Genomic DNA, 16,200 nt, shown 5'->3' with positions numbered 1-16,200 from the left:
TTACACAGAAATTTAGTCCCAGACGTAGCCCAAGTGATGTACACTAACGACTGGATTAATGCCAACTGAATGACTAATAAATGCCAGCAGGACTTCTCATAAAATAAAAATAAAAAATGAAATCCCAAAAAGAGTATCCTACCAAAACTATACTCTCGGCTTCATTTCCAAGTTAAACATGAAATGATAGCATCAAGCCTGTTTTATGGAAGGAGGATGAACATGGGACCCTTGGAGGGATGGGGGGGGGGGGTGGAGGGAGGGGGAGAGGGGGGGGGGGAGGAGAGACATTTCCAGCCATTAGGGAATAATTAAGTTTTGCATCTTACCCTGCGGAATATATTCTGCGTCTCCCCCCCCCCACTTTGACCTTCTCCCTCAGCACTTGTTGTTCCTCTAAGTGACTTCATACTGTTCGCAGATCCACTTTGTCTTTCAGATGCCGAGGGCTTCAGAAGAAGTCTGTGCCCCCAGGCCTCCATCATTGTTGCTTCCATGCCCCCCTGCCCTCCCTTCTTGCTTTTGTGTACCTCACCCTCCCCTTGTTGATTCTGTGTGCCCCCACCCTCCTCCTCATCTTGCTTCTATGTCTCTGCCTTCCTCCTGTTGCTTCGGTGTCTCGCTGCCTTTCCCCGTGTTGCTGCTGTGTTCCCTTGCTCTCCCCCGTGTTGCTTATGATTCCCCCTGTCGCTTCACTCCTTGCTCTACCTGTTGTTTCTATTCCCCTGATTGATTTAAAGAGATTTAAAAACGCTTTTGCACGTTTTATTTTTAATTACTGATCTTACTTGGATCAGTAACTAGGAACAGAAAGCGCCCATGTCATTTTGTAGACGAACATGCATGGTGCCTACACAGTGAGGCTGGCAGCCATGGAGAGTATTTTTACATTTTACTTTAGCCATGCTGCACAGCATTGCTGACGCTGTGCTGCATGGCTACAAACCATTGGTGAGACCTATTGGCTTTGCCAATGCTTGTTTTAACGTTTATATGACCCCACTGGCATTTCTGGTCGCGTCCTTCGGCATCAAGGTTATATCGTATGCTGACGATACACAGCTATTGCTCACAATCGAAGAGGGTTCAGACACGGTGAAAACAAGCATTTGCAATGCAATAGGTCTCGCATTTTTGAGAGTTTAAGCTATTGGCATTGTAAATAACAATGCCTTTTATTTATTTGTTTTGATAATTATTATTAACTCATAAATAAAAGGCATTGTCATTTACAATGCCAATAGCTCAGACTCTTGTAAATGCAAGAACTATTTCACTTCCAAGAAGCGGCTGCTATTGTCCCGGGCTGCTTGGAAGGTGCGAGCATGCAAGGTGCGCTTAATGTTGCAGGAAAGCATGTCATGCCTGCAATTGGAGAAACTCATTAAAGAAAATAGTGCTTACAGACGTACTGTGTAACAAATGAAGTTGGGTCAGTCCTCATGGGAGGTTACAAATGAAGAAAAGGTAGTACTAAGGAGGAACTAACACGCATACTAATCAATCAGAAGCCAGCATTTACAAAGGACGAAGAAATAAGCCAATGAAAAATATGGGTGTAGAGTGGGCGGAGCTTCAAGTCCATACTCAAATACAGCATGCATTGCAGAGCAGCGAATGCACTGCTCAGGCTCGACCTAAAAGCGAGACATTCACCTCCAGAACCTTGACCACCCTACACTCTGTCAACAAGTGAAAATCATGCCAACGACTCTTAGCTTGCACCGCAAAAAATACGACTTCTTTTAAACACAGTGTAGCTAGTTTGCCACGCACCAGAACAACACAGCTAGTATTTTGTATTGAACCATTTGAAATCTAGCTTTCAGGTTAAACAGAAGAACAAAACAACATTTATTAGTTAAGCATAGCGGCATTTTCCTACAGAAGTGAGTCTGAACATCGGGTATTGCTTGTGTATGTTGTGGTATGGCAGTGCCTAGGCAAGTACTATAGGGGTTGTCACAATTAGTGTGATCTGTTGGCACTATCCTGCTTGAATGAAAGGAGGCGTTTGTGATGTGCCTGGACAGAACCTGGTTGACAGTGCCTGCGACAAGGTAAGTGAGTGTGTACCTGCAAGGCAGTGGCTGTGCATTTGTGTTTGCTGATAGAACCTGTGAGTAGGTTTGGCAGCAGCTGGCTGCAGAGGGGAAGCCCCCCCTCATGTCCGATTGCTCCGTTGTGTTTCCTTTGCCCCTGCGCTTGTAGAGTGGAGCCTATTAGAATGAAATTCTAGATTGTTTTAGCCAGCGAGGAGTTGTGCAGAAGATGGGAAAGCACCCTCGAGTGATCAGTAGCTGGAGCGGAAGGCTTTACTATCTCTTGAGCTACTGAAGGACAGTCACAGGTACCTTCTTGGTTCTGCGCTGTTGCAGCCCCAGTAACAAAGTAGTCAGAGACATCTGGTCCCCCAGATAGACAGTGCCACGGCGTTTGGACACGGAGTAGCAAGCTTGACTAGCTACAGGTTTTGAGACGATGATTCTGCGTCCTAGGAGGGGCACCTGAGGGTTCACTGAAGGTGGTACGAGAAACAGCAACACACAGGGCACAAATATAAACCATAGGGCCCGATTCACAGAACTAACTTAAGACAAAATCCTAAACTTACTACCATTTTGGTATTCACAGAAAGCACTTACTCATTTTGGTATTCACAGAAGGCACTTACTCATTTCGGTATTCACAAAAGTTAGGAGTCCTAACTTTAGGACTCCGAAATACCTTCTGTGAATACCAAAAGTCTTAAAGTTACGATTTTTCTCAGTTTAGGAGTAATAAAGTTAGGACTCCTAACTTTCTACTCTTAAACTAAGAAAAATCCTAACTTTAAGACTTTCGGTATTCACAGAAGGCATTTAGGAGTTCTAAAGTTAGGAGTCCTAACTTTACTACTCCTAAACTGAGAAAAATCCTAACTTTAAGACTTTCGGTGTTCACAGAAGGCATTTAGGAGTCCTAAAGTTAGGAGTCCTAACTTTACTACTCCTAAACTGAGAAAAATCCTAACTTTAAGGCTTTCGGTATTCACAGAAGGCATTTAGGAGTCCTAAAGTTAGGACTCCTAACTTCTTTGAATACCGAAATGAGTAAGTGCCTTCTATGAATACCAAAAAGAGTAAGTGCCTTCTGTGAATACCAAAATGGTAGTAAGTTTAGGATTTTGTCTTAAGTTAGTTCTGTGAATTGGGCCCTCAGTATTTTCAGTTTACAGCAATGAATGCTTACTTTCGTTGCCTATTATTTAAAACTAACAGCTGCATGTCACAAACATCTTGTTTTTTTGCTGTAATATTCGTAAATAAACGAGCCTACACCAAGATAACATAGCATGCAATTGTCCTTCCAAGCTCTGTGCTAGCTACTTTAAAAATAATTCTGAATCCCAGGAAACAATAATCCTAGAGGAAATCTGCGGAAAAAATACTACCTTTAAGCTTCCAGAAATATAGCATCCCTTTATTTTCACTCAGTAATGTTATTCAGTAATAATATCTAAATAAAAATGTGAAAACGTGACAGAATGTCGCAAGAGGAACTATGAAAGCCATAAAACAAGTCATTTGCATTCCAAGTTGCTGCTTACATGCCAATTCTCATTACCAATTAGAAGTGTTAATTGTAATATATTTGGGATAGTAAAACTATATATTTGACTGTCTAGTGGGTGGATTATTTGGCACTCATTAGTGGTCTGCCTCTTGATAGACAGGACCCGGCTTAATATTTTCAAAAAGGAAACAGCAATAATCCATATGGATATAGCATTTTTCTTGGGCTCCACAGACTCCTCTGGTGGTTTTTCCAGTGAGGCCCTGCCAATACAACGAGTGTACATCAGGTGTTATGCTTGTTTCTCCACCCTCCACTCAGTGCAATCAGCCTTTGGAATAATTCATAAAGGCACTTCTTTTGGAACTGAAAATAGCTGCCGATCTTAAGGAGTGCGTCACTTGTGGAGTCCGAGTTATTACAAACGGCCTTCAGTCCACCTGAAATGGCCACTACCCCTTTTAACATCTTTGAAGCCCTCCTTAACATCTGGATTTGTCCTACTCGTTTAGAAATCCACTCCAGACATGCCTTTTTTGATAAAGTCACAGCCCATTCAAAGCCTCATACACACAATGCACAGGACTATGATATGAACAAGTTGTAATTTTCCCCATCAGAATCTTGGTGATCTGCAACAACACTTCACATGTTTTTATCTAGAATGTTTAAGAAACAAAAGGGTGGTTGCACCCTTTCACCCCTTGCCACGTCCCTCCAGAGTTGTCTATAAAGGCAATGCAGCGCACTTGAGAAACACCCCTGCTTCAGATGGTTTATTGAAATGTTCTTATTTCCATTCTAGCTGTGAAATAATAAGACCAAATGTTGGTTATGCATAGTTCATCCTAAGGAGTTCAAACCAAGAGGGTTGATCAGTGAACTAGCGCAGTCCAAACACTCCATATCAAAACATATTCTGGGACTTAACGACTCCCTTCCTAGCTCTTTAATAAACTCCCATCAAATAACCATATTTATTTAACTTTAGTTCTATTTTTCAGAATGCTACTAGCTTAAGAATAAACTTGTTTTTCAGCTCACTACTCCGTTCTCCAACATTCAAGACTGAAAGATATTGTAGCAAAAAAGCAGTAGTCACATCTAGGCCAGGGTAGGTCGGTTTACTTGTAATCATTCTGATGTAACATTTTATGAGATTCACGTGACAACTAATCAAAAGGAAAAACGAGAAAGGACACAAGCCTTTCATCAAGCTCATTATTTAGTAGATATTTTCAGCTTTTTTTGAAGGAAGGGGTACCACAGATATAATTTAATCATGGAAGATTGGGAGATGTCAGTCAGAGTCTCAGCAGTGTTTGTCCTGCAGCAGTTAAAAAAAACAAGCCCGCGAACAAAAGAGATGCCATGTGGTGCGTGCCTGGACAGTCCAGGCACGCACATGGTTTGTCTCCCTTCGCGCACCAAACCGACAACAATAGTCTCGCCAAGGTGATGCAGCGCATGTGCTGCATTCACTAGACTAAACCTAAAAATGTTTTCACTCTGTATGAATGTTCTACTGGGCTGGCTTAGAATGAATCAGCTACAATGCAACCCACACAAAACACAGATTTTGTTGTATAGGCCTGAGCCCCTGCCTGGGTGGACAGGAGCCTGCCCCAGTAGTAACACCCCACCGCCTGCCCAACGAAGGTGGCAAAAAATGTGGGCATACTGTTTGACACATAACTCTCCTTCAAAACCCAGATTGCAGTGGTAGTGAAATCCTACATTTGGATCATGAGAATGCTCAGGACATTCCTGAACTCCCTTCCACGTGAAGCGCAGGTCACAGTGGTCAGGGCTCTGATTCTGTTCGAGGCTGTTTTATGTCAATATTCTGTACCTGGGAATGCCGGACTAACTACTGCAGCATCTCCAGATAATACAGTACATGGCTATCCACCCCCTTTATAAGCTGTGTAAACACGCCCCTTTTTTTCAATTTCGAGAGCAGCTACAGTGGCTACTGATCCGTAAGAAAATAATGTTCATAGCACTTACAATAGCTCATCAAGCTCTTTACAGCTCCGAACACAGTTACCTGAGATTGCAAACAGAGGTTTCTTGTCCCCTGCAGACCTCTGTCTTCGAATATACAGCTAGTAACAAGGATTCATAGAAGGAATCATATCTCATAAACATTCATGAATTAAGATTTCTGTGACTCTTTGGAGGAACCATTCTCTTTGGAGTGGTGGGTCTACATCATTCTACACGTGACAAAGTGGGCAAAGCAATGCTTGTATTTATCACAGCCACTGGCGATTGCTCAAGGTGACATTTTATCTCTGCCTTCCACACACTTGCTGTTTTTTTAATTGATACATCCTGCAAATTGCAAAGAACTGTCCGGGTCAGATCACAGACACATCACAGAAATTTGACCCGACCACTGGTGGACCATTGACTGTACAGGCGTCTACGTTGCCTTACATTTTGACAATAAAGGCTTCAGTGGTATTACTGTAGAACTATGTAGTCCCTGAGCTGGTAATATAACATGGCTTTCTATGATGGTTGATATTAGGATATCATGGTAGATATTAGCATATGTTGGTATATTCAGTCGTACTAGTTATTTTGACTGTGTTGTAATCTTTACATTTCTTTTCACAGCTTGGATTCTTGACACTTTTAAGGCTATATTGGTGTCACATGTCTGGCCAGCTAGGTTGCCATGATGAGTATAAACAGAGGCTTTACACGTATTTGCAAGGTAACACTGGTCATTGTATGCATGTATTGATAAAGTCTGTTGTTATCAACTGTCTTTTTGTTTTATAAAATAACCTGAAGCATTTGCATTATTTGCAATTGTGATTTTGTTTCCTCGTTTTTTTGATGCGTAAAACACTCCATATAAGACCGAAGAGGGGTTTAGTTCACCCTTGTTTACCCATTAGCAGTGTGGCACTCGTATATATTGCTTTTAAGATGATAAATGCCTCATGTTTCAATTTAGATCTCACAATTCCTTCTCCAAAAGGAAGAGAGACAAACGTAGCAGCCAGGCCTGCTGTACTAAGCTACACAAACATTTTCTTCATTTTTGTCACTTTGTCACTCAGGGTCCGATTCACCTTTGTGAAGGTCCCTTTGCCCCCGTCGTTTTGGCGGGGGTCCCGGGCTCGTGGCGGGAAATGTGTACTGCAGATACCCATCGCAGAGGTCCCCCACAAGTGCGGGTTTTTCCCCTGCCACGACCACAGGGCCTCCGCCACGAGTGGTGCCCTCCACCACGAGTGCAGGTATTCCCCCGCCCCCACGACTGCTGGCCTCTGCCACGAGTGGGGGCCATCCGCCACGAGTGTGGAGGTCCTTTGTGAATCAGCCCTGTGTTCTTAGTAGTACACAGTCAGTAGTAGAGCTTGCGCAATGAGCCAGGAAACCGATGGTTTCATTACTATCTGCTTAAGTGAATGCAGTGTGCTTCAATCAGTTTAGCTAGAGGAGGAACATAGATGTTAAAAGGAGCCCTCCAGGACCCCCCCATTGATTTGTTGTCTCGTTAACCATAAACTTGCCTTGCATGAGATTGAGATCGGTCCTCGACAAAGATTTAAATCATTCTAAAACGGCTCTAAAATTGTCAAAGGCGAGCAGCAGGTCGAGTAAAATCAGGCCTGCGAGTCTCCCTTGACCAGGATTGGCCCCAGTTCCTTTGAGGCGTGAAGCATCACTGTTTCGGGGCTCTGGGACAATAACCGAAAGTCGGGGATAATATTCGGTTCATTTCAAGATATGAAGATAATTGTTTAACTACTATTTGGATTAGGAGTATCTCAGTGACGGTAATTGGCCAGTAGTTGAGGTGTTTAGATACAAGTTCTCTTTCTCCAAGAGTAGCATTACAAGATCCATTTTTCAGCACTGGAGAACTATTCCTGTTGTCAATGACCTTTTAAAGATTCCCTGAACAATTTTGACAATGCCTAGAGCAATAATCTGCGACAGAGTTCCATTAGGGAGACCTATTTTATTCCCTTTACAAGGGATTCTAATATTCTGATAGCTGGCATTCCAAATAGCGGTCAAGAGACGAGTGCTGCAACCATGCTGAGTGATGGCTCGGGGGCTTTCTTTTTTTAGTTTTATATAGCGTGAACTAGACCCGAAGGTATCAAAGTGCTTTACATGAGTACCAGTTGTGTTACAGACGGCCCAGCTCCAGCACCGCCAAACCCCTGTTTGAACCGCCTGCAATATTAGGAGTTTTTTGCTGTCTGGTGAGTGGTTCTTTGGTGTTACCAGTGTGGTGCCTAAGAAATAGGCAGTGCAATGGGAACATCAAAGACAGCTGCAGTCCATGCCGTGCAGGTACTGGTCTGCATGCACACAGAGGGACATATGTTGTGCGTCCCTGGGTGCATCCACATGGCGTGAGGCACTTTGTTTCCTCACCGTCACACTTTTCATGGCAGTCGCACCGCCATGAAAAGTGTAATGGTAATGAATCTTGTAATATGGTTGGCGCAGCTGCAGCAGCCCTGCCAAGTACCTTACGGCCTTAGACCCGCCAGGCAACTGCCAGGGAACAGTGGTTCCTTGGCTGATGCGTAAGTTGCGGTGGTCCCAGGGCGGCACTACCGCCGTAGACATAATAGGTCGGTCGGGAGCCCGCCACCCTGAGTCTGACAGTCTGTGGACTGCCAGACTCATAATAAGGCCCTAAGTGATTTGCCCAGAATCATAGGATATTGAACGTCCCTGACGAGTGTCTAACCTGGTTCCCCAGGTTTGATGTCAACCACTTTAGCCCTTAGGCTTGGACTGAGGATTTTGTTAATATCAGACCATAGAATTCTGGTTATGAAGCCCTCCGAGTCTGGCGTTAGATATTAAACTGTACTGTTTTTTTTATCTGAGATCCATGTGCTGCCCCTGGCCCTTTCAGAGTCCCCTACTGCAGTGTGACTTGTGGGGTTTGTCAGCATTCATATTTCAGTCCCACTTTGTTCAATTACTATGTCACTCTATTGTAAGCCCTGATCCTTTTGTTTGGGTTCCCTTTCTTTTCCTATTAAGGGGACACAGAAGGCATGGTAGAAGCCTACCATCCTCCACCTCTCATTGTCATGCCTGCCTATTCTTTCGTGCCACTTGGATGACTAATTCACCATCAAATTAAGCACAGAAAAGACGGAAATAGTAATTCTAGGTGACTAATTTTATATTCTGATGTTTTCCTATTAGCCTCTGGAGCACTACCTTCCTTTCACTAAGATGAGAAACACAGTATTCCTGTTTGATTCCAATCTCTTTAGTTATCAGCAAATTTAATCGGGTGTCTTCTACCTGATAAATGCCTCTTAATATAGTGATATAACCTGATGTACTAAAGAAAAACGCCCCAGCAATAGGGGCGGCTGGTACCCTTTGAAAGTGGTGCAGCGAATGAAGTGCCCCACCACTTCTCAAAAAATAAAATAAAACACCCGCTCCCTCCAAAACCCCAAAGTAAAACACCCCTTCCTCCAAAAGCCCCAAATAAAATACACCCTCCCTCCAAAAGCTCAAAATTAACCCAACACCTTCCTCCAATAGCCACAAAAATAACTAGAATAACATTTAAATAAATAAAATAAATCATACTTACCCGTGGCTGCACGTCCTCCTCGGTGTTCCACTTCTGAAACTTCTGTGGAAGACGAGCTCCACTAACTGACCCAGACGCTGCTCTCATGCTCAGAGCACCTCGATTGGAAGGGGCGGGCTGGCCGGATGCTCCTTCAGGCCCTGGAGGCATGTGCGTGATCTCCACACAGCTGTGTAAGCAGAGGACACACCCCATATGTCTCTGGTCTTGGGTAGGCTGGCTGCTGCTGACAAATAAAATGCCAATTAAATCTTTTCATTGCCATTTTAGTTTTTCCTGCGTGACTCAAAGCAGGCAGGAGGGGGATGCTCCACCACCCTTGTGAAGAAACCACCACTGCCCAGCATGATAAAAGCCGACAAAAGGAGCACTTTAAAAAAAACACATGAGCTCTTGATGTTTGTCATCCTGCAGTTTGTTTTTATTGTTTCACAAACAGTCAAAATGAACCACAGGCTGGCAGACATGATGGAAGGCCTCCATCCACCCCGGTCCCACTTACCTGGCAAATCCTGCTCTAGAACATGCAAGAGGGTGTGCTGCTGGTGTTCCAGTTGAGAGTGCCAAGCATGTCCTCTTGGCCTTTGATGTAAATATGTGCTAAATAGATACTCTGTGCATGCTAAACCATGCACAATATATGTGTTTACCGCATGCATGTGGCTCAAGGGCACAGAATCTCAGGACTCTGTGACCTCGAGTTACATGCCCGCAGGCTGCAAGCAACCCCCTTTCCCAAAACGTCACCGGTGATAAGTTGAAAAAGGGTGTTGCTTGCAGCCTGTGAAAGAGATTGACAGGCAGTCCCTGGAATACAGGACTTATGCCTTAGATGCCTGGGACTGCTTGTAAATATGATGCTGCTTTAAAAAAGGGTAATGCTGAGGGACACCTGCTCACTAGAGCATGTTTCCTACTCGAAAGTGCCTAGCTTTCTGACTCTCATCACAGTAAGTGTGAGAGGCAGCCAGGCACTTAAGCAGCACCCAGAAAGGACTTAAAGCCCTTATTAAATAAACAAAAACACCTTATGTGGACGGTAATTGCCGTTTGCAATTACCATCCACATAACTTGAAAAATGAAGTGGGTGGCGCCCTCTAGTGACAGCCGCTGCTGCTGATCAGATACAAAAGATTTGTATGGTTGGTCCACACAGTAATTTTTATTCCATGCCTCTTCCAAATGACGTCTCCACTGCCTAGAACATGGGTACTCACAAACTTTCTCGTGGGGGCCAAATTTACAGTGTGGTTTGTGGCCGAGGGCCACACTGGTGGAGGCAGGGTCAGTGGGGAGGGGGTGGGGCTAGAGCAAAAAAAAAACCAGTGACCATGAGGTTGAACACAGGCCCCTTCGTCCACTGAGCCACACATCTCTCTCTCTCTCTCTCTCTCTCTCTCTCTCTCTCTCTATCTCTCCCTCTCGCTCTGTCTCCCTCCCTCTCTCTATCTCTCTCTCTCTCGCTCTCTCTCCCTCCCTCTCTCTCTCTGTCTCCCTCTGTCTCACTCACTCTGTCTGTCTCCCTCTCTCTGTCTCCCTCCCTCTCCCTGTCTCCCTCCCTCTCTCCCTCTGTCTCCCTCCCTCTCTCCCTCTGTCTCCCTCCCTCTCCCTGTTTCCCTCCCTCTCTCTCCCTCCCTCTGTCTCAATAAGTCTGTCACCCTCATCCCTCTGTCTGTCTCCCTCTGTCTGTCGCCCTCTGTCTCCCTCTGTCTGTCGCCCTCTGTCTCCCTCTCTCTGTCTCCCTCTGTCTCCGTCCCTCTGTCTCCCTCCCTATGTCTCCCTCCCTCTGTCTCCCTCCATCTCCCTCTATCTGCCTCTCTCTGTCTGTCTCCCTCTGTCTGTCTCCCTTCCTCTGTTTTCCTCCCTCTGTCTGTCTCCATCTGTCGCCCTCCCTCTGTCTCCCTCTGTCTGTCTCCCTCCCTCTGTATCCCCCTGACTCCCTCCCCCTGTCTCCCTCTGCCTCCCTCTGTCTTTCTCTCTCTCATTCTCCCTCTCTCTCTCTGTCTCCCTCTCTCTGTCTCCCTCTCTCTCGCTCCCTCTGTCACCCTCTGTCTCCCTCCCTCTGTCTCCCTCTTCGTCTCTCTGTCTCTGTCGCTATCTGTCTGTCTGTCCCTGTCTCTGTCTTTATCTCTGTCTGTCTCTGTATCTATCCCTGTCTGTCTCTGCCGCTATCTGTCTCTGTCTGTCTCTGCCTCTATCTGTCCCTGTCTCTCTGTCTCTATCTCTCTCTGTCTCTCTCTGTCTCTCTCTCTCTCTCTATCGCTGTCTGTCTCTGTCTGTCTCTACCTCTATCTGTCTCTGCCTCTATCTAGCTCTGTCTGCCCCTGTCTCTATCTGTCTCTGCCTGTCTCTGCTTCGATCTGTCTCTGCCTCTATTTGGCTCTGTCTCTATATGTCTCTATCTGTCTCTGTCTGTTTATGTTGCTATCTGTCTCTGTCTCTATTCCTCAGGCAGTGCACTCGTACTGTGTCTAGGGCAGTGCACTCGTACTGTGTCTACACCTCCCCGTCACCAGCCCAGAGACAGCCCCCCCCACAACCCCTCTCCCTGTGTAATGTAAAAGCCAGCTTGTTTTCTCTCTGAATTTGCTGCTTTGCGGGGTTTGTGTCCCACTACTGGGCCTGGGGTCACATCTGTCGCTGGCTTTAATTCTGACTCTCACCCCTGAGCTGTCAGATCAAAGCCCCCCTTTGGCACCCTACTCTCACACCCTGCTGTCCTCTGTCACCCTCTGTCACCTCACCCCGCGTGTGTGGCAGCTTCTGGGGCGCACACACAGCCGCACCGGAGTACTTCACAGGTCTTTAAAAGACCATTTACTTGTTAATGAGGCTTTGTTGTATTTCACCTCTTAGTGCCTCTGCATCTCCAATCTGACTATCACTGGAATCACCTCGCCCCTATAGAGAAGAGTCTCTCGAGTCTGCGCTGCTGCAACCGGCGGTGTTTACTGACACTCTTTAAAGAAACAAAAAAAACACAGGTATGATGTCTGCAAGGTCTGCGGGCCGCCAAGGAAGGCTTGCCGGGCTGCTGGCGGCCCGCGGGCCGTACTATGACAACCTGTGGCCTAGAATCTCTTTTCCAGATATAGCATAGTTCTTCTCTGTATCTGTCAGAATTCTTGAATGAGAGACAACAAGGTTGCAACTCATCAGTTTCGGTATCTCTCTGGGACAGAGCTGTCCCATTGCAAACAGAGAGGTATCATCTCTACCACAAAGGGAAATAAGTCATTTGGGTGTCGCCAGACAGGCGCCGACGTGAAATTTTTTTTCAATAAAAGATGTTAAAAGATTTAGAAACCCTATCAAATTTGACCCCTCTCTTACTTGTACCAGGGGTCTGATGAAGATCAAAAAGTATTTAATGGATTGCCAATGAAATTAGCACAGCTGATGAATCCCTGGTTTTCCTTTGTGCTCCCTAGAGCTGGCCACTCTAACACAGCCTCAACGTTTGTGGGATCCATACCAATGACATTGTCAGAAATTAGAAGTACAAATAAGAAATGTTTGAACAAGCAATTCCCTACCTTGGCAAAGAGCGAATGTTTTCTCAATCTTGCGAATGCTTCTTTGACGTTGCTTCATTGTTACCCCTACGTTGAAGAACACCACAAAATATAATTGTAAACATTTCAGGCATTAGTTGATGGGGGTGAATACCCACCTCAAATAACCACAATCCTTGTCTGGGTCAACTACTAAAGTCACTAAATTAACCTTAACTCAACCCACTCGTAGCTATGGCACAGAGCAGGAATGCTTAACTGGGAGACAATGTGTAAAGTATGTATGCAGTACTAAACTGTAATAAAGACATAACACAATACAAGAAAATCTCAAACTAAAAGAGAGTAAATTTTAATAAATAAGATTATACAAAAAGATCAAAAATCCAATCAGTAGAACCAGAATTATGATTTTTTTGTTGTTTAAGGTTTAATATAGTGCCAAAAAGCAATAAGTGGCAACCGTGATAATCTGGTTGCACTTGACAGGGACAAGGGTAAGTTTTAAGGCCGACCAAGCGCGGGTCGTATCAGGGACCAGCTTTGTCCTGGTGAAGAGTTATACCTCTGAAATGGAAATTAAAAATCCTCAGCGTGGCAAGGCAACAGACTGGCCGATCAGGTCTCCACTTCATTGGGTGGCAGCTGGATGAGGTCCCCGGCAAGACTGCAGGCTGTAAGTGAAGAGGGCTGCGTTTGGCTGGATACTTTCTCTGCGAGTTCCACTCACAAGAATGTAGCAGGAACAACCTAAAACTTTGGCCCACCAGAAACTCATCTTTGCCAGATCGGCTTGGCAGGTTGGCCCTGGTCCCTCATCGGTTTTTAGAGCAAAAAGTTGGCAAAAGGTTTCTAAGTACCAGATATCAGGATTGGTTTTGAGAAGTATACCTTGACACCTGCCAAGGATCCAGGACCTTGAGGACAACCTATGAGGATCAAGACCCACTCCACCAGAGGCAGAGGCAAGGTCCAGGTGGACCTGTTCCGCTGGGAATGCAGAAAAAGGCCTCTTGAAGCCTGCAGTATTCCTGTAGCCCAACCAGGAGGTAAGCCTTTATGACATTTGCAGCGGGGGCTCCTCCGCCTTATCGTCCCACAAGAAAATAAAATGATAATAACATAATGCCGTGTTGCGTACTAAATCAAATGTTAGATCATACTGTGAAGGCCCTTTATCACTGGGCACAGCCTTATCTTATTTTTACTCGAAACACGCAACATAGATTTTATTTAATCAGATTAAGGCTGAGAACGCTGCACTATCAGATAGCATTCCCAAAGGTGGGTAAATGGAGCGCAAATCTTCCAATGTGCCTGTGTGATGGTAAGTCTGCCCAAAGCACTCTGCACTTTGTATTATTTTGCAATTTTTATAGAGATTTAAGGAAATCAAATTTACGCCCACTTTTTATTTCTAACAGACTATACTCCTATAAAACCGCTTTTATTTATCTGTAACTTTGAACATGTTTCGATTTGTAATGCAGTAATTGCAGTAATTGCCTTCACTAGCCTGGCCATCAAGCGAAGAAAGGAACCCTTATATTTGGAATCACTTGTCTATGAAACAGAATAGTTTATACAAGTCTGGTTTCTCTAAATAGATCATGTATGTTTTTTTTAACGATCTTGTAGTTTTTATGTGCTTTTCAGAAAAATTAATTGATTGGTTTTTTTTTTTTTCATATACTATTGAAATATGTAATTCTTTTAAACAATTTTATGGGGGGGGGGGGGGAGGTCACAGGGGAAAGTATACCAGTGAAATAATTTGATTATTGTAAAATCTATGACGATTTGTTTTCTTCTATTTGGAATGCTTTTATGGATATGTTTTATATACTGAATAAAGCATGTTTTGACTTTGACTTAACATAATGTTATCATCATTTTAATTTTCCTTAGCGGCTCTGTAGGTGCGAGCCGGGCTAGGCTGCACATAGAGCAGGGGAGGAGTAGTAGGCACTCTCCAAGTGTGCATGATGGTTTGGCCAGCCGTCTTGGGCCGGCCAAACAGTCATGCGCACTTTGCATTTTCTCCACCGGCTGTAATGAACAGCCTGGGTGGAGAACATGCACAGGGCCCTGTCCCTGTCTGAGTGCCGAACCATGGCATTCACACCAATCACGATGCTTCTCAGCAGCATCATGAATGGCTAAGGGGGTATGGGAGCCTGTGTGCTTCCTGTTTCCTGCATCATCGAAAGAAGCACGCGGGAGAAGTAGCCGCCGGTGAGGTAAGTTTAATTTTCTTTTTTTTACCCCACAACTGCTACCCTGTAGCAGCCGCTACTGGAGCCTTGAAGTCCACTTCTTTCCTGGTAACAAGAGGGAAAGCAGGTTCAGTCTTCAGGGCTCTCCTCACTTAAAAGACAACAGGTCCAGTACTCTTCCTTTCTTCCACAGACTCTAAAGTGATCTGCGATAGATACACTGGGTGCCACAGTTATGCCCAGAGCCAGTTTGTGGGTGAGGGAAACTCCTGGCTACTCCCTAACCAATGGGACTTTAGTTCACAGGGTTGACCCTACCAACTTTTACAGCTTTTTTTTTACTGTTATCAATCTCAGAGTGCCCCTCATTGTCCAAAACCAACGTGTCAGATCCTTTCTTCCTCTGTGCAAAGCTCCTGTGCTAGCACCGGAGGTGTTGCCAAGGAAATGAGCAACCCTTCCTCTGTGGGGACTCAAAGCCTTTTCATGGGGCGGCTCCTCTCCCACTGGGCCTATTGCCTAGCGGACAAGTGGAGAGACGGAAAGAGTGGAAAGACTCAGAGGGTGAGAGAACAGGCTGAAGGGCGAGCAGAGACATTGGGTAGAGCAGAGACTGTGTAGAGCAGAGAAACTGTGTAGAGCAAAGAGACTGGCATGGAGAGTAGCAATCAGAGCAGACAGACTGGAATGAGCAGAGTGGAGACAGGTGAGAGCAAATCGATTTGGTGGTGAGCAGACAGACTACAAGGGAGAGCACACACACCGGGTGGAGAGAAGAGAGAGAGGAAGACTGCCAAGACATGGTAGCAGAGCAGACAGTCTACGGTAAGAGCAGAGAAACAATCAGAGAAACCCGAAGGAAGAAAGGTCATCATTGAGAAGAGCTAAGAGACTGAAAAGACTAGAGAAACTGGCGAGGACAGTAGAGAGACTAAGAGAGAGCACAGACTGCAAGGAAGAACTGAGAGTCTCAGAGGAGAGTGGCGATATTAGAGGAGAGTGCAGGGTGGCGATGAGAGTGAAGAGACTGGTGTGGAGAGTGGTCCACCGCGGGAGAAGCTGGTGGGGAGAGCAGAAAGGCTGGGAAAGTGAAGAGACTAAGGGCAGCAGACAGACTGGAGGAAAGCGAGAGAGATGGGAGGGGAGTGGATGCTTTGAAGTCAGAAATGGCACTCTCGTAGAGGGATTGAACAGACTGCGGTGAAAGTGGACAAAATGAGGAGTGCTGAGAGGCTGATGGATACAGAGAGGATGGGGTGAGAGCAGAGCCATTTTGGAGAGGAGAGAGGCAGGTTTGGGGAGTGCAGA

At 45.3% G+C, this 16,200-nt stretch overlaps 1 protein-coding gene and 1 long non-coding RNA gene across 2 annotated transcripts in view; one reads left to right on the top strand and one right to left on the bottom strand.

Annotated features, from left to right (window-relative positions):
- The window catches only part of TMEM232 (transmembrane protein 232), a 684,788-nt gene that overhangs the window by 165,740 nt on the left and 502,848 nt on the right, over window positions 1-16,200 (top strand). Inside the window, exon 6 of the mRNA XM_085640765.1 lies at window positions 6,181-6,280. Coding sequence (XP_085496891.1) covers window positions 6,181-6,280 — 100 coding nt within the window. The remainder of the gene's footprint in view (window positions 1-6,180; window positions 6,281-16,200) is intronic.
- The window catches only part of LOC146865737 (uncharacterized), a 127,791-nt gene continuing 120,848 nt past the window's right edge, over window positions 9,258-16,200 (bottom strand). Inside the window, exons 3-4 of the long non-coding RNA XR_014976692.1 lie at window positions 12,698-12,763; window positions 9,258-9,383 (exon numbers count right to left, since the gene is read on the bottom strand). This is a non-coding gene — a long non-coding RNA (uncharacterized LOC146865737). The remainder of the gene's footprint in view (window positions 9,384-12,697; window positions 12,764-16,200) is intronic.

Source organism: Triturus cristatus, chromosome 2_1, assembly GCF_964204655.1.
Source record: "Triturus cristatus chromosome 2_1, aTriCri1.1, whole genome shotgun sequence".
In the NCBI taxonomy this organism is placed as follows: Eukaryota; Metazoa; Chordata; class Amphibia; order Caudata; family Salamandridae; genus Triturus; species Triturus cristatus.
The sequence above is the reverse complement of the archived record's forward strand: the minus strand, read 5'-3'. Positions and strand labels throughout refer to the sequence as shown.